The sequence below is a fragment of the Augochlora pura genome, chromosome 5, assembly GCF_028453695.1.
Source record: "Augochlora pura isolate Apur16 chromosome 5, APUR_v2.2.1, whole genome shotgun sequence".
Taxonomy (NCBI): Eukaryota; Metazoa; Arthropoda; class Insecta; order Hymenoptera; family Halictidae; genus Augochlora; species Augochlora pura.
The window spans coordinates 2,766,503-2,788,243 of record NC_135776.1 but is presented as its reverse complement, the minus strand read 5'-3'; the positions used below and the strand labels follow the sequence as shown (position 1 = coordinate 2,788,243).

Sequence of the window (21,741 nt, the reverse complement as noted above, 5' to 3'; positions counted from 1 at the left end):
AGCTCTTGCATTTTATTCTTTTTATTCTAACGTAATGATTCATTTATTTTTTAATAGTTTTCTGTCGGTTATTATTCAAATTACCGTTACGCCAATATGGCGGATGATTCCATCTTGTGTATCTGGCGGGAACGGAAGAGTTGCATCGCGGTTGGACTTGTCGGCGAAAATTACTTTAGTGAAACTTTCCTGGAGACTGCGATATTTGGTATGTTAATTAATAGGGCTATAAAGATCGTTTTATAATTAATTGCAAAATAATATTCATTTTAATCAGCCCCCTTGTGGTGATTGTAGGAATTACTGCCAAGAAGGTTATGATCGCCGTGTCTACCGGTACTAGAAAGTGAAAGAATTAATCTGAACGAGATGGCTAAAGAACACAATTCTAATGAGAAAGGTAAAAAAAGGAAGAAGAAGCGATCTCAGATGCAGATGGCAAAGAAGTTCGCGAAACAACGAAGTCATGGTTCCCACTTAGACTCTGATACATACCAATATATGGTGCGAATTTTGGAGCTGATAAGAGGTGAGTTTCCTACATTGGAAGAGAAATTAATATTCGTAAATAATGTGTACGAGCAAACCATCGGCCACGAGATCGAATATGCCCAGAATCAACTCGGATCCAGGGTGCTCGATTCGCTTTTGAATTTCGCGAATTTGAGCACGATTCAGAGGTTAGTCGATGCTTTTTGGTCCTCTATGCGAGTACTCGCCAACGACAGGTTTGCCAGCCACGTGCTCCAGAAGATCATAATCGTTTGCGCTGATAGGGGAAATAAAGATCTAGCCAAACAGGAAACTTCTGGCGCTAATACAGACTCTGTTATACAGGTAAAAGAATCAGAAATAAACCTATACAATGACATTGTATTCAAACTGGGTAAATATCTCATAAACAATAAAGAGGAATTCGTGTTTGAAAAATATGCGAATCATCTGCTAAGAACTGTTGTAGAATGTCTAGGTGGTTTGATAGATAAGACTGAAAGCAATGACAAAACAAAATTGGTGTACGGTCCTCGGCGTCAAGTGACTCCAGAGTACAAGACGTTATTGTTTGTTGCTTGCAACAGCTTACAGATGTGGCCTCAGTTTCTTGAGTTTGGTCGAGATGAGCTCACCTCTGGAATAGTACAAAGTGTTCTGCACTCTTTGAAAGACACCTATCCAGATCTTCTGGAGGTATATATAAAAAAAATTACTAATGGATGCTTCAAACCAGGGAAAGGTCAGCGCTCCCATGTTTTTAATGCAGAATGTTCCTCCAGATTATTGGAAGCTTGTCTTGCAGTAGCAAATGGAAAATTATTAAACGAAATTTACGAACAGTATTTTTCTAATACATTAGAAGAGCTATCTTTAACAGAGAATGCAAACTTTAGTGTGCAGAGGCTGCTGGACCACTGTGACTCAAAGGAAGACTTTGAGAAAATATTTGACGAAATTGCCCCTTGCATTCCTAAGATCCTCAGCAAAGGCTACAATGGAGTTTTAGCTAGTTTAGGTAATGCTTGCTTAAGGATGAAAACTAGACAGGGTGCGTTCATCGTAGCTCTCTCGAAAGCACTTAATTGCGAGGCGAACGAGAGACAGCAGAAGATTGTTCTGTGCTTAGCAACTCTGAAAACGTGGGAACAGCTAGATGATTTGCAGAAACAAAATAACTCAAAACTGTTCATCAGTCTCCACGGGAGTCTGATTGTGCAGGCTATCTTTAAATTTAATAAACCAATCAAGATAGTTAATTCTCTGTTAGAAATTAATGTGGAGGACCTGCTGCACTTGTTCAGCGATCCAAAGGGCAGTCGTATAGCGGACGCCTTCATGAGTAGCACATATATTGGTGAGAAAAGTAGGGAGAAACTAGCGAAGAAACTTGCAGGTTGCTGGGCGCAATTGGCGTCCAGCACTCATGGTTCCAGAAGTCTAGAGCAAATATGGCAATGGGCGGGCATGAAGCAGAAAACTCTGATGATGCAGGACTTGGCTGCAGCCGGAGAGTCTTTGCGATCAACGAAATCCGGGCAAATCATTTCCAACAAACTAAACGTTGCACTGTTTGCAAGGAACAAGGCTGATTGGACGGAAGCGTTGGGCAAGGAAGAAAAGACCAGGACTCTTTTCGCAGACATTCTGGACGGATCTGCACGCAAAAATAGTTAATGGCCTCTAGGCTGATTGTCATAGATTATTTTGTAAGAACTAAGGTCTATCTTCTTATATTTGATCTAAGCTTCAGTTTGACCTTGTATTTATGTAAAATATTTCGAAGATTACTGTTAAGTACCATTTGAATATTTTATAAAACGTTGTAAATAAATGTGTGTCGCAGGGGAGAACGAGACGAATGACATAGAATAATCATGTATTTCGTGAATCTGTAAATACAACTTTTTAGAATCCATCATACATCCCTGCAACAGAATGCAGCTAGAAAAACATATAACGATTCGTAATCTATAGTTGAGCAAAGTTCCCTAATGCGTACGATCGATAAATTCGTATTATCTCCTTCTCCGATGACTAGACTTACAAATTTATGCGATGATTACGTCTCGACGCGTACAAAGTAAAAAGATGTAGGCGGCTCTCGTTAGCGCGGCTCGTTGCAATCGTTAAATCTATCAATTGACTAGGAAAATGTCGACCTTGCCTGCACGGTGCATCGATTCGAACACGAACTCAAGACCGTGTTCTTTTTTTTCACGCTAAAGCGAAGAAAGTTAGCGAAGTAGCCAGATAGAATAATATAACACATCTCTTCGAGGTGGCGATAAAGTTCGACACGGTCTTTCGCTTGGAATTACGCAGAATTTTCGTTTCGATCGAACGATATCTTGAAATAGCAGGAAGCATTGCGCATCGTTACCATCAAGAGCAAGAGGGTGGCGTTCGTGTTATTGCTAGTTCGACCTTCCCTCCCCGCGATCAGAGACGTTTCGAACGGTGCAAGCACATGCACCGAGGATATCGATTAATTTTCTACGTTTCATTAGCAAGAACAGAGTGTCGTTTACGACTTATATACATCGTATACTACGCTAGGGCAAAAATTGGACGATGACAGAGAGCAGACATTTCTTCGCTGCACGTTTACGTTGTAGCCGCGACAGGGGGGTCGTGATCATCCTTCCAAACGCCTCCGTTATAAAACAATAAAATGTATTCTCTTTTCTCTCTCGTCGTTGTTTTTCGTCGCAGCTGCAAGATAAACGTACTATAACACACCCATTCTTCCTGTTTCGAGAATGGGTGCTCGGCCTCCACGAACGAAACTCGGGACTAAGTACGCAGCAGATGTATGACTTGAGAAACGAGAGGGTATAGATCAACGCGGATCGTACTGGATCGGTTTAGCGAATCGTCGGGCATGATTGTATTTTACATCGCGACGTCACTTCCCTTTCGACGGGGTGGTGACCGTCGCCGGCGCGGCTACCTCCGCATCGTTCGCCCCGGAAACGATTCGCGGAGGGCTGCGAGAGGCGGATCTGCTGGAATCGCGGGTTGGAGGATTGTTGCAGGTGGCATGATGTCCTCCGGCCTCCCAGTCTCGATGCTGACAGAACGATCCGCAGTATCGAGCGATTCCGCAGCCGCCACAGGTTTCCAAAGCCGGTCTGCCGCAGTTCCAACAGTTCTGAAAGTTGGACTTCGGAAGACACCGTCGAGAAACTGAGAGATATGATCAAGACATAGTTACCGATCCCGAGATGGACTGCATGTGTCCGTCTTTCTCGTCCTCGGTAGTCGATGCCGCGGAGTTTGAGGTCGTGGTCGGTGTCGCCACCGTCCTTCCGTTAGTGTCACTGTGAACCCGAAGAAAAGGTCCTTGCCGGATATGGTTCCTCTGGGACATGGGTAGATCCAGCATCCGATGGACCCGCAGTCGTTCACTCGCCCTAGACTCTGCCACTGCGGCCGCCACAGCTCGCTGCACCTCTGCTACCGCGGCCCTTTTCACTTCAAGTACTGCTTCCTCTGCAATGAACACAGTTACATGATCGTCAGGAAGAAATATTTTCTAGATATGATCTGGAACGTTCTTGGAAGTCCATCTAGAAAATCAGGGATCACCTTGGAACCTTGAGAGCAAGCTGGATGGAGTTCAGAAAACAATATCAAGACTAAGTAATGGAAGACGTTCAAACACTACTAACCAGCCTTCCGCTTCACTTCGGCGACCTTGTCCTCAGTAGCCTTGATAGTCTGCGCAACAATTTCCCCGGACAACCGTTTCAAACTCCCCTCTCTATCTCCGGTCGACGACTCCGCCTGGGAACCATTCGTCGAAGACAGGTTATTGCCAGCAGCACTATTCCCAGTGCCATTTTGTGTTGCAGCGGAGGCGTTCGCCAAAGGAGGTACAGCCGCGGGACTCGAGCATCCTCTAGTCTGAAGAATGGTCAGTGCCCTCTTCGTCTTTTCCACCATGCCCAGAATACAGTTCAGCATCACGTGGATGTTCTTCCATTCGTCGTCCAAGCTCCCGTTCTGCATTTGAGCGTGACTCGGCGGCTGTTGCTGCTGCTGCTGTTGCTGAGTTAGATGATGCGTTCCAGAGAACGCGTTTATCTGATTGATCTGCACGAGACTAGGCGGAACTGGACTGGGACCGTGACCGTGACGATGCCCGTGGCCTTGCATCGATCCGTTCGACGAATGAAGAGGATGATACCAGCAATAAGAGCCGGAGCTTTCTGTAGACGTTTGCTGCTGCTGTTGCTGAGGTGCATGGTGATGGCTCCAGGGGTTCGACAACCTCTTCCCGTACACTGGCACGTCGTCGAAGAGGACTCCGTTCTCATAGTACCTGCACATTTCAAAAGAAAACATTCTTCTTGGATAGTAAAAACTTACCTCCATTAGGAGGCTCTTATAGATCAGCCTCTATTGTTGATGTAACTTTCAGGTGTAGCACTTGGACCATACTTTATGACACAAAAGCGAAAGCGAAGATGCGCTTAGCTCAAGGAAAATTCAACGACGAAATGGTTACATATGGATCATCGTCTACAGCGTCAAGAGGTGGTAGCATCGAAACTAGGCTCACGGAAGATAGTTCTACGACGAAAGGGTCTATCTGCTATCAGGATGAGGATCGGCGGAGCAAGTTCGCGGTCCGGGCCAGTTTCTGCAGGCAAAAACAGCCCAATGACAAGGGCCGAGCTTGAATCCTAGCGGCGGGATACCGATAGGCACTCGAGGCAAGTTTACTGGGCGTCGGAGGGTAGAGGGTCGAGAGTGGCGGGGTGTGCCGGGGTGGAAGAACGGTCAGGGGTGTTCGGGAAAGGTGGTACCCCGATGATATATGGAAACGTCACCGGCAGACATATCGAGAGGAGGCCTGACCTGCCAGCATTGCCAGAGAATGCGCGCGCGCGCGAGGCTGCCTCGTTTCGTCGCCTTCGAGTCCGCTTCGGCGCCCCTCCGTGTTCCGCGTGCACGCGCATATCGCGGATCATCGTCATCGTCCTATCTCTTCCTGATTTACCGATCGAGACGTACCGGGATTCTGCTTAGGACCGTATACATTCGATCCGCGATAAATAGAGCTTGCGGTCAAGAATTTTTCCACAACGACGACGCGGCTTGCGGCTTGGCAAATGTACTACGTGCAGCGTGTACTCGCAGGTGCGTGGCTATCGTTACCGTTTGAATTATTAGCGAGAATCTTGTTCGCAATTTATACGCGGTTGCAAGGTGAAAAATTGTACACCGATATCCTTTTTAATACTTCAAACACTCTACGAAGAATTTTAGCTCGAAGAAATCGTCTGCGCGAATAGTCTTCATTCTAAGTCAGTGATAACTTCAGTCTGTCAGAAATACAATTTATAATAACACTGTTCATTTTAGTGTAATAACAGAATTGGATTAAATTATGAAGATATCGCTACAACAATGATGTCCACTGACTTAGGAGATTGCTGTCAAGAATTCGGAAGGTGAGATGGCTGATATTAGGAAAAAGCAGAAGCATTTAGGATGTTCACTCACGGTGTGTCGGAGGCCCGGCGTTTAGGTGCGTGCGCCTCGCTCCTGGAGTAATGATGCAGACCGCCCGTAGCGTTTCCCGTGTGCTGAATGCCACCGACACCGGGATTAGAATTGGACCGCATGCCGTAATGAGCGGAGCACTGATTGCCGCCGTTTCCGCTACCAGCTTGCTCCCCAAAGATCTCGACCGGCTCGCTCGAGGACACCAGACCTACAGCCTCTAGCACCGCTGTCTCGTTCGACCGTAGAAACTGCGCCGAGCTCTGTCAAATTTAAACAGATTACGTTTCAACCATTTAAAATTCTCCGTACATTCTACCTATAGGATTCTACGCGTGAAATTTTCCGAAGCCAGGGACATTCGTAACATCGTACTGCCAAAGTGGTAATAGTAGTAGTCTTGGTCCAGGTCAGCGCGACAGCTCCCAATCAGCTTCGATTTTTAATATTCGCTCGTCGGCTTCTTTACGGCCAGCACCTTTCGTCCAAACTTTCGAACTCATACCCTTGGCTGCCGCAGTCTACTTGGCAGAGTGGGATTTATCGCTTCTAATTCAATATCGGGATCTCTCTCCCTTCCCCGCCGTCTTCGTTTCACCGCGGTTGGCAACGTTTTCACGCCTTCCCGCGTTCGCAGTTCCCAATTAACGATCACCAACGATCCGCTGGCTCCGCGCGCGTATGCGTACGGTCCGATCGATTCTCTCTTTCTCACACGTGCGACGATATTCCTCTCTGAATTCGAATAGGAACGGAACGGTTAAAGACACCCGTGTTCTTAGCACTAAACGTACCTTGCTGATCGAAATCACTGACTTTAAATTTTTTATCTTCAAATCTTTAAAATAAGAGATAGTCTCTATTCGTTTTTGCAATGTTAGATGTAAAGAAATACATGGATTAAAATACGGTCATATTAATTATACGTGTATTCTCAACGCAAGTTCAAAATCATGATTTCTAGAAGAATTGGACATCGGCTCTCTCTCTCGCTCTCGCTTGATCGTTCGCCGTTGGCTGCCTCGAGAAATGTAAATCGTTGCAATTAATTTGCAATTCGCTACCGTCGACCGACCCCTCCCCCATCTCTTTCCTCTTTTCCTACCGTTTGCCTTTCCTCGGCTCGCGCTCTTTGTCGTCCGTTCGTTTCTTCGTTCTTTCCATCTGTCTTCCTTCCCGTTCTTTTTCGAGACAGGCGGCAGCTGGAGGCAGTGTCGTAACCGGAAAGTCTCTATTAATTCCGCGAGCTACGACTTTGTTCGCCCGGCATTACGAATTCCCGTCGAAAGACAGCTCCGCCTCCCCCTTGATCAACGCGTCATCGCGATCTAGCCTCTCTCGCAGAATCATCTCTGCGAACGATCAAGCATTGGATCACGACCTCTGGACAGTCGGTGTCCAGGGCCTGGATTTCTTTCGTTTCTGGACGCTGGACCAGCATCTTGTGGGCAAAGGGATGCTGGTAGCAAGAGATGGCAAGGTATGTTGCCACTGCGGGATACTGTAAAGCTGTCTTTTCACAGAAAGTTGACCAAAATGCAATTTTTGTAGCATACAGCAGCGAGTAATTTGTTTAATATTGGAACAAGCTATTAAAAATATTTTTATTACTATAAAACAAGAATCGCATTAAGTTACGAATTACGGACAACTTTTTGGAGAAAGCTGCTGTCGCCGGGATCAAACTAGACCGTTAAAAGATTAAAAAATAGGACCGCGGGAAAGCCGTTTAGGGGAAAAGTTGTCGGCGTGGCGAAAGAACCTTCGATTCGATTGCAGCCGTGGAAGACCGGCTGTCGCGCTCCCACCCACGATCGCGAAGTAGCCTGGGAAATTAAAACAAACCGGCAGCCGGCCAGTCCGAGCTGTGTTGATTTTACTCGTTAGCCCCTGGACACGTTGTTTCCTTTCCTCCGTCGTCGTTGTTGAAAGTTCCGACGGTTCCAGGACCACGTAACAAAACTCTAATCTGCATCGGGAGCGGACCCGACGATCGATCGTCTCGCGACCGAATGGATGCCTCACCTGATTGCTCGCTCTGGCCGCGTTGCCCAGGTCCCTCTGCAAGGACGGCAGGGTGTGCTTCAGGTATGGTAACACGAAACCTCTCAGACGGTAGTTGGTAGCTTCCTGCAGAGCCTGGTGGAACTCCTCCGCTGCCATGCTACCGCTCTGCGACGACAAACGAGAGGATTCCGCTTGATTAACGACCACGCTCTTTATCCCGAAAGAAAGTCGCCTCTCCGCCAAGTGGATTCAGTTACCTCCCCCGCGGAACCAACATGCAAACTCGATCTCGTTGTTGTGTCACGTGCCGCGATCGTTTTACGGTTAACGGCGGCTGCCAGATGTCACGGTCTCGGGACGCATGCAACCTCGTTGCACGCGACCACGCACGTTCCGCGAATATTCTACGCCCCCCCTGCACGGTCCACTTCGTTAACCCTTCGCGGTATCTTCGCGTTTCTATCTTAAGCGAAACTCGCATCAACGTGAGATTTTTTTCTTGAAGCTACCATCAACTTCGCGGCTCTATCTCGTCGCATTTCGTTCCGTTTCAAGCGCAGCTCGAATTAACGTAACAATTTATGCTTGTGACTCTAGGAATCGGCAGGCCGAAGATCAACGTTCAACATAGGAAAGCCTAAATGCGTCCGAATCATGCCTGGTACAGGACTGCCCCCACAGCGTCCCTTCGTGACGTCGTATCCGGCGCGACGCTAACGAGGCCGGACCGCAGCGCCGCGGAAAAAGAAGGATCATTCGAAGAGAACATGACGGATTTACCAGAAGCGCCAGGACCAGGGTTCGCACGGTGTCACCGGTGTCCGGAGAGATATCCGTGGCGAACTGCACGAGAGTACCCAGCAGCCTCTTGAACATGCCGTGGCCGGCGAAAACACCGGCGATGCATCTGGTGCCGGCGGTGCCATTCGACAGCGGGGGTACATCGTTCTGCTCTTCCGTTCTGCAGTTGGCAGGAACTGGACCACTGCCGCCGCCGCCACTGCCACCGCCACCACCAACACCAGAACCAATTCCATCCTCGAATTCGGGCTTCAGGGTGAGCGAGGATAAAGGACTGTCGTTGTCCGAAGATCCCGAGCAACCGGTTGCCCCTTTGTACTCGGATCGCGGACCATTGCTCTGCTTTTGTTGACCGCTGCCCACCACCGTCGAAACCCTTTGATGCTGCGAGCTGGGAGAGTGCACCTCCGGCTGGCCGTCTTCCCGCGACGGTTTGTCCCTCGTCGCGGTGCACACTGCAATCAAACGCCACTTTTTCGTCACGTTTCGCCAATTCGCGGGAGTCATTGGCGAGAAGACTCTACGTAAGTCTACTGCGATAAGTAGTATCTAAGAAAAAGGTTAAACCTACTTAATTAGACAACTAATTATCTAATTCATTATCGTTTCTTTCAACCGAGGGTATAACGAAAATTGGCGCGTGCTACGCAACGGGGCCAAAAGCGCACAGCGGCCGGTTATTGCTGACGCGATGATCCGAACGTAGCCGAGATACGCGTCAATGTAAAAATATAGGATTTATCTCGGCAAGAGTCGAAAGAGCGTTTCACAACGCACAAAGGACAACGTCGCCGCAAACGTCCTTTGTGCCGGGCACATCCGGGGAGCCGTCAACCACGGGGCACGTGAAACGGGCAGGCGGATCGGCCACTCGTTTACAAACACGCTGATAAAGGCACACGAGCACACGGGCTCGCGAGACACGGATGCGCGTCGGTGCCGTGCCGTGTACTCGGTGCGTGGGTGCAGCGGATAACATGCAATTACGGGCCGTGTCATCCACCTTGTCTTGTTCCCGTTCTGTGTTCCGCGCGTTATCTCGCGGAATGCCTCCAGCGCGATGGCGTGCGTGGCGAAAACGCCGTCATGGAATATGTATGTCGATAACGAAACGTTACACGCCGGTATTCGTCAGACGACAAGTTTCGTCTCGTTCCTTTCACGTGCCGTTGCTCCCGATTAATCACGCGTCTCGTCCCCGTCCCGCTGTCCTCCTCGCCGCTTCCTCGCTTTTCAATCTCGTTTGCCTGGGATCCCAACGTTTGACCGGCTCGCGTCGGAACAAAACCGGGAGGAAAGGCCGTTGAGGAGAGTCGGCCCGATAGCTGCGACTGGAACGAGTGTTTTCGCGAGATGTCGCGTTAAATTCGTAACATAGCTAAGCATAGAAGGAACCGAGAGGCAGAGCCGGCAGGAGGAGGTGGAGGAGGGCACGGTCGGCGCTGCCGTGTCACTGCCACCTGACGCCGGTAGCCAAGAGGTAATTACCTGTACCTGAACTCTCGGCAAACTAAACTACCTTGAACGCAACTTACGCTCCCGGCTCGCGCTCCGATTGAGAATCAAGTTCGCTGCGCTGCCCCGCCCAGCTGCCGCGTTATCAACCATTTTTCACCCCGAAGAAACCGCGCGATTCGTCTCGACCCATCAGCGACTCCTCGGCGATTGCTCGATCGACCATCGCCGATGCGCCTTGTTCCTCCTGTCATCGCGATTCTCAATCTTCCCTGTCTTATCGTCGCGCTTAAGAAGACACGGTCATGGTCGCCATATGGCGTCGGGGAACCCCTTCAACTGCCGAGAAGATGTAACGCGACAATTAGTTCCGGGGTGACCGCGCGACGCTAAGGGGGAAACGCAGCGCAATCTGAGAAGGGCCACACTCTTCTTGGTTCAGATTTAAAAACGATCGGCACGCATAATTATTTAGGTATTTTAAACGATTTCAAACTCGCTTTTAAATCAGAATAATTATTATTTCAGACGCTGTAGAACGATTAGAAAATAATCGTAGACACTGGCAATCAAAGTCACCGTATGGCGCGGGAAAATGCTTCGACGATCGGGAAATATTACACGACAATTAATTTCGGAGAGGCCGAGCGACGTTAACGGGAGGAACGGGGCGCAATCCGTGGAAGGCCCGTCTCCTGGATCAAATTGAAAAACGATTAGTCCGCCGGCAGGAAATATTCGAGGGAAACTCGATTAGTCTGGGCCTCGTAGCTCGGCGAAATTTCCGAGCGAGCGACAGCGGTCCGTGAATCGCGATGCTGCCGGTGGTTTTGACGCGCACCTGGAGCACACGCGGAGCAACGGTAGAAGCGGCTCGTTGTCCTCGTAGACGACGTTCCACGAGCGCGAAGAGAGATCGATAAAGCGCACGTGCTCCACTCGGCTGAGAGTCCCTGGGTGGAAGTAAGTGCGCTGGGACTCAGCTGTCGCCTCCTAATTGCCGGGACAATGCAACAGATGGCTTTGATCGCAATCCCTTCCCAGCCATCTCTTCCTCCCTTCGTTTCCTTTCTCTCCTCTCTTCCACCTTCTCTATTCTATACGGTCTACTTCTCTCTCTCTCTCTCTTTCTCTCGCCCTTTCTTTCTCCGCCGCGTTTCTTCTCGCTCTTCTACTTCGCGCGATCTCGCGCCCTCTCTACCGATGTCTCGATCATTTTTTATTCAACCTACCCCCTTTACGGCTCCTTACGATTCTCCGACCTCGGTTAGGCATCCTGATCTTCTCTCGCACAACCTCTCCGATTTGCGAATCACTTCTGCATCTTGACGAGGAAACAATGGAGACAATTCCGCGGTTGAAAAGAAGAATACCGCATGATCTCACTTTAAAGACATCGTCGTTTAAAGTTCTCTTCAATGTGGAATTTCTTTTCTGACAAATACGCAAATTCTACAGCTGAATTAACGCTTGGTTTACGGAACCTGTTGAAATGGCGGGTCAGTAGTTTTTTAAATCAGATTAAATATCTTGTCGTTACTTTTACAAGTTTCCTCGATGCTTCGTAAATATAGTGTTAATGCACATAGTAAAATATTTCGACATTGTGACATGCGGCGTTTTTCCTTGACTCCGTAGTATTGTCTTTCACGAGTTCTCCTTGGATCGTGGCGAAGAAATTTTCCCGAAGCTGTTCGAAGAGTATGTGCGACAGGCAGTCTACAGTTAGGAACATTGTGCTAGCACGTGTGAGTGCTATAAAAGTTCAGCTTGCCTATTCAGCACAGTTTAATAGCAGAAATGTAGAAACATATGTCGCGTCGCAGCAGTGGGGGATTCCTGAGCTAAAACCAATCGACTTTGCTGGAACGATATTTGACTGCACATACATACGTCGCTCCTGGAGCGTTCATCACCGGTTCGCAGATCTTTATGACAAAAATTATTTCAGATAAAATTTGTCCGCGCCAGTTGACGTAGATCGGTGGGAACTTGGTTATGTGCAGTTTAATATTCGGAATCATTCCCCCCCATTTATCGGAGTAATATTCCAGCTACCGTTTCAAATCGCAGCAATTCGTGTTAGTCGCAAACGAAGTACACCTTTCATTAGACGGTGTTACTATCGTTTTAAATTGCAACGATATCGGCGTAGTTCGCGAACGAGGCACAGAATCCCGGGCATCCGAATGCAGGGTCGTGCAAAGCGTTAAAATATTTGCGCGGGCATCCGAACCACGGATACGCTTCCGTCGGATTTGCGGAGGCGGTAGCTTTAATATCGCGTCGGTCTCTAAGACCCATTCCTTGGAATTGCAGTCGCGGATCCTAATAAAGTTCGGGGGTGGCCGGGGCCCCACCTTTCAAGGGATCGAGGGCGTTTAAAACTCGGGCGCGGGTAAATTGGCGACGGCGGGTGCGCGCGGCCCGAAAAGGAGGACGGATGGTGTGTTCCCGCGGAGCTCGTTCCCGTTCTACGTTCGTAAGCATATCCGGGAAGAAGGTGCGAGCGGCGCAGCTAACCGAGGCGAACGAGAGAGCGAGCGAGCGAGGGAACACGGACGCGACTATCGCAAAATACCTCGAACGGCAACGTCGGGGATGCCGACGGTGTACCGGATATGATATCAGCCTCGAGCAGAATCCCGGTGGAAGCGTTGGACGTGCCTTATCGCGTCTGGTCCAGGCAGTCAGCCAGAGCACGAACCGACCTAACCAACACACCGAGGCCAACCAACCAGCTTGACTGACTGCTCGCAGGAGTTTCACCATCCCCCATGGAGAGAGCGTTCCGCGATCGCGTTTCCTGCTAACGCAACCCGTGTACCACGCTCTTCCACTTTCCCTCGCCCTTCTCGCCCGGCCTTGCTCTTTCGGTCCTCCCGTCCACGAAACACGGAGCGACGAGTGGCCAGGTCCGGGGCAGACTCGCGGCCCCGCGATAAGCCGCCTTACGAGGGACTTTGAAAGAAAGCCGCGTGTCCCTGATGGCCCGGCCATCTGTCCGCCGGAAACCTTCGCTTCTGCAACGCGAGCCGGTCCGCGTAAATTTTTTACGATCCTTTGGCTAAATTTCCCGAGACCCCCACCCCCCCACCCGCCCACGACCGGCGCCGATAAAAACTGTTCTCCGTTCTCTGGTCTCGGCTCGAAAGTCCGCGGAAACGCGGGGGCGATCCGCGGCGGGGGACACGCTCGAAGCCGCGCCGCGCCGCACCGCTCCCGGGGAATGGCGGCGTCGCGTTAACGAAAACCAATCGATCGCCGGGCGAGAAACGGCGGTGCGCCGCTCGGACACGATGACGGGGCTTTGACGAGAGAGACGGGCTTTTTTCCCTGAGCCATTTCCAAGGTAGCTGCGGGCTCTCCTGCCCGTCTAGATAACCGGCGAGCACGAAACGTACGATTCGGACGAGAGCGTACCCGCGCCGCTGGCTATACGGGCACCCCTATGCAATATTCCAAACTAATGCGCGACCTGCCCACAGACCGAACCCGCCGCCACGACGCGGAACGCTCTCTTTCTTTTCGACCAACTTTTCCTTATCCCGGGGAACGCCCGCAATTACGCGAATTTCCGTGCCGTGGAAAATGGCGGGCGCTGGATCCGCTGGTTCAAAACGTAGGAAGAGTCGCTTTCCTGAATCGTACGAGAAATTGCATTGATTTCATGAACATTGCGAGTGAATTTATTTAGGCGCGTCGACATTTTTGTTATAATCTAGCCGGTTTAGTATTCGAAAGTTATATTTACCAAGGCTTGAATTTCTGACTAAGTTGCAAACCATTAAAAAAAGCAAATTATTATTATTGTAATTATTCAAAGCAAAGGATCGTCGCGGATTTCGAATTGTCAGGAAGATTTCCCATATTAGCGGGAACAATGAGGCGGAATTCCCGACGCGCAGTAGGCAGCGAAAATATTCGTACCCCTATGTGATGTTAATAAAACGGGTTTATGCTCGCCCACATATAACCGCGTCTACTAGCGAGCGTGCCCGTACCGAAAGTTAGAGGTGTAAGACCGACAATGGCCGGATACGGGATCTAGGAATGCTTCGCTGCCTATTGTGCTCGCGCTCGGGAAGGTTCGGGAAGGATGCGAGAAGAATGAGAGAAAAATTGAAAACGCACCCTTTGCCTTGGCTTTCAGATCGAGATCGACGGGGAAGGGCTCAGCGTTAGCGGTGACGGTGACGGTGACGGAGGACGCCGGGGTCGACGGATGGCAGATAATAGCAGCGGTGGTTGCGGGGCTATCATTCGGCAGGACGGTGGTGGATGGAGCGGTGGTCGCGGCCGGGACGACGCCGTTGCCGTTGCCGTTGGCATTGACATTGTTGATGTTGGTATTGCCGTCGACGGTGGTCACGATAGTCGTGTTCGGTGCAGTCGCCGTTGCAACCGTCCCGGTGCCCGTTGACGTCGACGAGGCCGGCACCGACGTCGACGACAACTGCTGATAACCGCAGCATTCCTTCGCCTCTTCCTTCACCTTGACCTTGTGGAGGATCGTCGTGGTCGCCACTCCGCCCTCCACTTTCATGCTCGGCAACCTTCTTGCCTGTTCAACACATTGCAGTCAGTCATTCGACAGTCCTTTGCTAGGTAAATGCATCGGCTATCTCTCTTATCTCACGATTCTAAACTAATTCGTATTTTTGTAGACCCTGAAAACCTGGACCACGTGGGAAAATACCGAGACAAGATTATACTAGGTGGACAAACGCGTTCTCGCCTGTTCAACGCATTCCACACGGTCGTTTCATGGTCAATTCTACGGTAAATTAATCGGCTATCACTGTTATCTCACGACTCTTACCTAACTCGCGTTCTTATTGCAGATCTGGTGCACGAACGAGTTCCTCACAAGTAAGTTTTACTAATTAACAGGTTTATTGCTGACCGGTTTTATGAAATACCGCATACCTCCTTTATGAAATGTTACAACAATTTGGAATGTAGCATATCCAGTACTGGAAGTGGACGGAGCAGTCTCGATAATCCCGAATCAGTTTAGAATTAGGGAAGTTAACGAAGCATTCGTAAAGCCGGTGGAATCGTGCGGTGTCGGAGGGTCAGCCTGCTGCGTGGGCGTTATCATTCCCGCGGTTTGATCGATTGGATCGCGATTGGCCCGGCTCTGCTGCGTTTCGTCTACGTGCTCAGCGTGCGGCAGCATCCCGGCGTGCATACCGATGACTGATTTTAATGGAACGAGCCTGCGGCAATTTTACAAACCAGCAAGGACCCGTCGCGGTTCGTCGACTCACATCGAATACGTAAATAACTGAATAACGCGAACGCTGCGATCGTCCGACAGGACAAACATCATCGACAAACTACGGATCGTCGGAGCAACAAACGTCATCGACGAATTGGGATGGAAAGGAAGAGAGTCAGAGAGAGAGAAAGAGAGGGGGCGAGCTCCGCGGATAACCGAGCGGGTAATCTGACAGGTGATCGACCGGCTAGCGGCGCAATCGGTTCCAGGAGGATCTTGAATCTTGGAACGAGCTTTCGATCGAGTTCCCTTCTCTTTCTGGATCCCGGCACGGCGGGGAAAACATCGGAAACAGGCAATATCGAGCGTGGGAGGGTCGCGGGCTGCCGGGCCGCTGGAAAGAGAATTAAATGGAACGAAAGCGGGAAGTAATCTTCGAGATCCACGTGGCGCGCACAGCTCCTGCTGGCAGAATTTTATTTTATTGACGCGCAGCCGTGGCGGCAGCCCGCCTCCACGGTGCCACATGGTCTCGTTATTAACGTGAAATGCAAACGAGCCCTTCGTTTCGTCCAAGAAACGGCGCCGTCGACGGACGGGCTCGCTATAATTTTTACTGCAAAATTGCATCGCCAACGCCGTCGTATTTTAACTGGCCGATAAACGTGTACCCACTGGCCTTCTCCCTCTCTCTTTCTCTCTATTCGCTGCCCCTGTAAAAAAGCAGTATTTACCATAGTGTTGCGAACAAAGCGTTCGGCGATAAATTATAGGAATCTGTCGATTGCCCCCCGGGGCCGCTCAGCTTTAACGACACATAATTTCATCCGGAATTAACGCGGCCGACGAGAGGCAGGTTCGTTTTACTCGCCAGACGTCCAAAGAAACCAATTATCCGGATTAATTTACGTTAATGGGAACCGCGGCTCGTGTATAAGCTTTACGCGCCGATAATTGTAGACACCGCAGCCGACTGGTGCTCCTTTTGGAAACGAATTTCCAATTAGTCGACCTTTCGACGGCGCGGAGATTGTTGCGACAGGGGACACACGGCGGAACAATTCGCGTCGCGTCGGCTCCCGTCGCAGCGGCCATCCGCGATCGGCCATCGATCAATCTCCTCGCCGAATCTCGACGCGAAACGATAAAAACGTCACGTTTACACGCGTTTGCGCGCGGCGGGCTCGACGACCGCGGACCACCGGCCGCGTTTTATTATAACAGATGCCCGCAATAATTTTAATTGCCGTCACCGGCCCTCCGTTTTCTTCTGTCGCTCTGTCGACGTGTGTCCGTTGTTACAGATGTCTGGAATTTACGCGACCCAGTTGTCGCAAGTGTTGACACGCTCCCAGTGCCAGACAACCTCGTGAACGATCGAACCCACGTATCGATCCAGCCTGTCGCGGTCGACAGCCTCTTTCGCCATCGATTCCGACGCCGTGGCAGACGGTCGGGAGCATAGACGGCGCGTCCGCGGCAATTCGTTAAGATGCTTAGTTAAGCAAACAAGAGCGGAGTTGTTGGCAAACGATATAATACGTGCCACGGCAGAAAATCCACGGCTCTCCGGTCGGTAATTGCGCGCAGCTGTGAAACGCGCACGGATATAAACGCGAGCTCACGCGCGACTTTTTTCGGTACCATGGATAGACCTGTCGGGGTCGGGGTGCTCTACGGGGCACTCTTCGGAGCTGCGAAACCACGCCTACGTCGGAGTATCCTCTTATATAGGATCCTTTTTCGAACGGAAGATTGGTAATGGAGGTTGATTAGCTGGCTTTCTAGGGGATACAGAATTTAGATGAAGTGTAGACATAGGTAACCGTATAGGCCAGTGTCCCGCCTATATAAAAGTCCAAAAAAATCAACAGCTACTTTTCCTAGGTAGATCGTGACATTTTTTTACATTTTTCAGGAACATGCTTCAGGTTAAAGGACTACTGTGATCACCGAAGCTAGATATTTAAAGGATTGTACAATTGTACAGTGTCCTATCTACACCGAAACAAACCACGCGTACTGCTCGAAAATAGATGAATGAATCCTTCTACATTCTTCGGGAATACAATTCCGAATAAAGGACAGCTATGATCAGCAAAGCTACATATTTAGAACATTGTGTCTACATGGGAGACTGCAAGATCTCACTGACGTCACCTGCCCCAGGGAGCAAGCCAGATCGCCGTGGGCAAAGGGCTCGTTGGATACGTCGGAAGCAGATCTGCATCGCTCCACAAGGGTAGTAGCGCGAGGGTTGTGGAAGACGAAAACCTGGCATCGTTCTCGTGGCTTCCGGAGTGGTTTCGCGATCGCAGAGTCGATCGCTGGGGAAGCGAAACGGTGCGAACGAACCGCGCGAGGACAAAAAAGCCCGGAGCAACGTATGGATCGATCGCGGGCACGTTTCGAAGGAAACGGCTTCGCCATCGTGCCAGACTGTGAGCTTATGTTTATACATATGTCCTGCACATGGTACGGTGCCTGTCGGACAGGAGGTTGCGCGGGTGGAGACGCAATTTCCAATATTAGAACGGCCAGGCGAGAGGCAGCAAGCCAGGCAAGCCAACCAGGCAACCGGACCAGATGTCTACCGTACTGACTAGCGAGAGAGCGCGACGTACGTTTAGCTTGCTTTCATTACAAAAATGTCACGCACAGCCACCGTGTGTGTCTTCTTGCTCGCACCGGCCTTTGACGACGAGCGACCGCCCTCCCTCTCGCTCTTTGTCTCTGCGTTGCCGACCCCGCGCTGCCCTCGATCATCCTGCTCGCCTAGTTACCGCGGTAAATCGCGGTTCGATCGCGACATCGTCGACAACGGTAGCGTAAAGTTCCCTGATAAGAGACCTGTTTCCGTTAGAGATGTCCCGAGTATCGACACTTCTTTGCCGGCTAGCAAATCGCACCTTTCGTGATTTCGTTGGCCCTTTGGTGTCCAGATTAGTATAGTCTATAGAAAAAGTTGTGAAGGAGTTCAACTATATTACAGACCCCTCAAAAATCCTGCGTATAGTATTAACTGATAAATTTTAATACAACTTTTTATTTTATATTAAGAGTATAAAATGGATCTCATATTAGGCAAATTTTACCCTTGTCAACTTCATCGATGAAATCTCCCTCGATTGAATAATCGCGCGATCGCAGGATTACCTACACTTTGGGATAGATCGATCAATCGGTGAATCTCATCGGACACGCAGGTGTGCTCTTGGTGCATCCGATTTGTCATTGTCGGCAAGGTGTGCACGTGGCCGGACACGGTACGACATCAATAATCTTTGATGAAGTAGCCCGTGAAAATGAGATCTTTTACCGTAAAAAAATCTAAAGATAATACTTCGTCGGGACTACCTGTGCACTCGCGTAATTCACGCCGGAATATGCCGAGCGTCTGGCACTGTTTGCACAGACGTGTTCACGCGATTCTGATCGTTTGCGATCGAGGAGACAACGGACGCGTCTGTTAATCCTCTGTCCCGCGGCGAACGAGCTGACAGGGGCGAACGGTGGAAGACGAAGACGGATGGAAATCGGGAGGAGAGATAGAAAGATTAATAATACAGGAAAGCCGAAGCCGCGCTACCCTCCGACGAGCTTTGCTCTGGCACTCTTCTGTTGCCAACAGTTAATCGATATAATACTCGGATATAGCCGAGCAACGTAACGCTGGCGGCGTGTATCTTGTATTAAAGCTTGTGTACAAGCGCACGCAGCATCGTCGTCAGATGCGTTCGCATAACGGGTCAAGAAATGGCGCGCGCGTTCTACAACCCTGTGATCGACGATGTCCGTTTATCCTAGTCAATGGATTGGTCCTCTAGAAATCATGAAGAATAACCAGTACCTCTACTAGGTAAAAATAAGGTAGACATGCTTATGTCTAGACTGCAGATCTTTATGCGAAATAGCAATGTTATTAAATTCATGATATGACTTGGCAATTTTATATTTCAGCTACACATTCATGCTCATAAATTCTTAATTGAGCAAAAGGACTTCCGTCGCCGGCAGAAATACGAAAGGACCAGGTTCCTCCGAGAAGACTGCACGGATAGCGTTGCCCGGGTCCGCTCCGTTCGACGTTTGCGACGCAGCCGCGATTTCCTCGAGGAAAGAACCGGGTTTTCGCGGAATTATTTCATCCTCGCCTGGTGCCACCTGCTGTTTTCTCACACTCCCCCGGAGCCTCGTCCAGAGTTTTAGAACATCGCCAGCCAATATTTGCGCCGGTTAGCTGTCGGACTAATATTTGCGTATGCACCCGTTCGATGTAAACGAAACCGGTGCTCCGATCCACGAGCAGCGTCGATCGCGAGGATCAGGCCTACGATACGGCCGCTTATGATCGAGGCGTTCGCCGCGAGCGATCCATTCGAGTAACAACGACGTAGGGAGAAGAAGGATGCAGCCGGTGGCTAATCGCGAATGGGACCAGCTTTCTGGGGAACCGGGTTATCGGCGAACACCGTGCGAAACTGGGCACCTGACGGTTTTCGTAGTTTGCTCCTTAACCGTTCGAGTGCCTACGATTCTGCTCACATGTCGGGAACCACTGTGTTTGCACGAGGATCCGCTCAAATTTTCGGACAACATGGATCTCTGAGGCTGGTTAATAAAGGGGACGAGATATGCTCTGTCTAATAAAGGAGAAGATTAGATAACACTTTCTAATAATGGAAAGGATTGCGATCCACCCTTAAAAGGAACAGGTTTTCAAAGGACGAATATGTTAAATTAACAGTAAGCTAGATTTTTGGATTAATACTGCGCGAGAATTTTAAATGGAGATGACTTATTTTTTTAAATAATGATTGCAGATTGAAAATATTGCAACAGTATCCTCAAATTCTCTCCTAATGACAAAATGTTGCGAGAGTGCAAGAATATTTGGTTCGCTCTTCGGGAATTCATTTTGTGCAATCGCTCGGAGGAAAGTATCGAATCGAATGACTGTTTAGTCGTCCTCGCGCCATCTCCCTCTTGCATTCGCGTTCGGCACACGTGCGCTCGCGAACGTCAATCTGTCTCGACCAGGCTACCCGCCGCAGGGTAAAGGCGGCAGGTTACAACAGGTCGTCCATCGCTTTTCTCGATCAAAGCGACTTGATTGTTACGAATTTTTCGAAATCGCTAGTTCTCGATGTCCTATTTGGCGTGCCAGAATTTGGTTCATCTATAGGTTCACTATTAAATTTAACACACTATAATCTTGCTCCAATTTGGAGTGTTATGTTACAGAGATTATCGTGAAACAGAAGTTATTTGTATATTTTATAATTATATATTAATATTATTTTAACTGAAATAATTTTTATTTTGCATATAGATCTGTAGTCTGGTGATTAATAAAGGGTCAGGATTTTCACTCAGCTCCAGTGGATCTTCAACCAACCCTACGTATAACTACCTCGTGCCTAACTACATCTAATAAACTGTCAGCAGCAATTTAGGGTAACAAGTGATGTAATAGAACAATCTAGAAATCTGTGACATTCTCCAAAAGGAGATCGTGGATTTACTAATTCGTAAAAACTAATCACCTTGCAAAAATGAATAATTTGACAGAGCTGATCAGTTCGCAAAAATAATCGCTGATATTTCCCTACTTGAAACTCAATAGAGATCGAGGCGAACTCCTACCTCCTGGATGCTCGGCGATTCAATTTCCCAAGCGAGGAAAATCCAAAGCGACTGATGCAGACGATTCTACGGGAACTGCCGTGTCGGGACGACGACGACGCGTCTCATGGTGCACTCGCGAACACGTTCGAGGCTCGGCGGGAAACGTGATCCTGGATCGAGAGCGAAAAGATATATCTTCGTGCCCGAAGGACCAGGACTAGAAGGATCCAGCCAGGGAAGAGATCCGAGGGAGACCCGATGTTCGACGAAACTCAGGCCGAGCGACACGAACAACCGCGTGGCACGGACGGCTGTCGGCAGCCGACTGAACGTCTCGCCGGAGAATGGGAAGAACGATATCAGCCGGTGCAGGATGAGGAAGAGAGGTGGAGGTTCGCAACCTCCACCACGCAACCCCTTGCTCCCTTCGGACCCGCACCGGGCTGCACACATTCTATTTAATAATCAACCGTTCCAATTCGTTAGCTTTGTTTTGGGAACAGAGAGCGAAGCGAACGAATCGTTTTTAAATAGAATTCCCGTATTATAGAGCCACGTTCGCCTCCGAAACTGTTCTTGCTTCGAGCTAAACGTCAGGAAAGGATTGGATCATATTGCTG

General features: G+C 49.6%; 2 protein-coding genes and 1 long non-coding RNA gene across 4 annotated transcripts; 2 read left to right on the top strand and 1 right to left on the bottom strand.

Annotated features, from left to right (window-relative positions):
- Positions 1–59: 59 nt before the first annotated feature.
- On the top strand, positions 60–2,457 carry LOC144470567 (nucleolar protein 9). 2 transcript variants are annotated; one of them, XM_078181872.1, is made up of 2 exons: positions 60–208; positions 298–2,457. In XM_078181872.1, the coding sequence occupies exon 2, from the start codon at positions 370–372 to the stop codon at positions 2,167–2,169; it is 1,800 nt and encodes a 599-aa protein (XP_078037998.1). In that variant the 5' UTR covers positions 60–208; positions 298–369; the 3' UTR covers positions 2,170–2,457. The 2 variants fall into 2 exon arrangements, with proteins under 2 accessions (XP_078037998.1, XP_078037999.1); XM_078181873.1 differs by having other exon boundaries at positions 119–208; positions 278–2,457.
- Nvy (CBFA2/RUNX1 partner transcriptional co-repressor nervy) lies at positions 2,406–21,407 on the bottom strand. The gene is made up of 8 exons (XM_078181868.1): positions 21,140–21,407; positions 14,404–14,833; positions 8,794–9,269; positions 8,032–8,178; positions 6,007–6,269; positions 4,167–4,819; positions 3,710–3,987; positions 2,406–3,646 (listed from the first exon to the last, which is right to left on the bottom strand). The coding sequence occupies exons 2-8, from the start codon at positions 14,813–14,815 to the stop codon at positions 3,401–3,403; spliced, it is 2,475 nt and encodes an 824-aa protein (XP_078037994.1). The 5' UTR covers positions 14,816–14,833; positions 21,140–21,407; the 3' UTR covers positions 2,406–3,400.
- Positions 14,748–17,197, top strand: LOC144470572 (uncharacterized). The gene is made up of 4 exons (XR_013494145.1): positions 14,748–14,877; positions 14,937–15,051; positions 15,114–15,141; positions 16,798–17,197. It is a non-coding gene; the product is annotated as an uncharacterized LOC144470572 (long non-coding RNA).
- Positions 21,408–21,741: the final 334 nt, after the last annotated feature.

Bases quoted from the DNA above. Each gene is read 5' to 3' on its own strand.
- LOC144470567 (XM_078181872.1), top strand. From the start codon at position 370: ATGGCTAAAGAACACAATTCTAATGAGAAAGGTAAAAAAAGGAAGAAG.
- Nvy (XM_078181868.1), bottom strand. From the start codon at position 14,815: ATGAAAGTGGAGGGCGGAGTGGCGACCACGACGATCCTCCACAAGGTC. The intron at 6,270-8,031 runs GTGAGGCATCCA...TAAATTTGACAG, and splicing joins CGGCCAGAGCGAGCAATCAG to AGCTCGGCGCAGTTTCTACG. The intron at 3,988-4,166 runs GTTAGTAGTGTT...TGTTCATTGCAG, and splicing joins CGAAGTGAAGCGGAAGGCTG to AGGAAGCAGTACTTGAAGTG.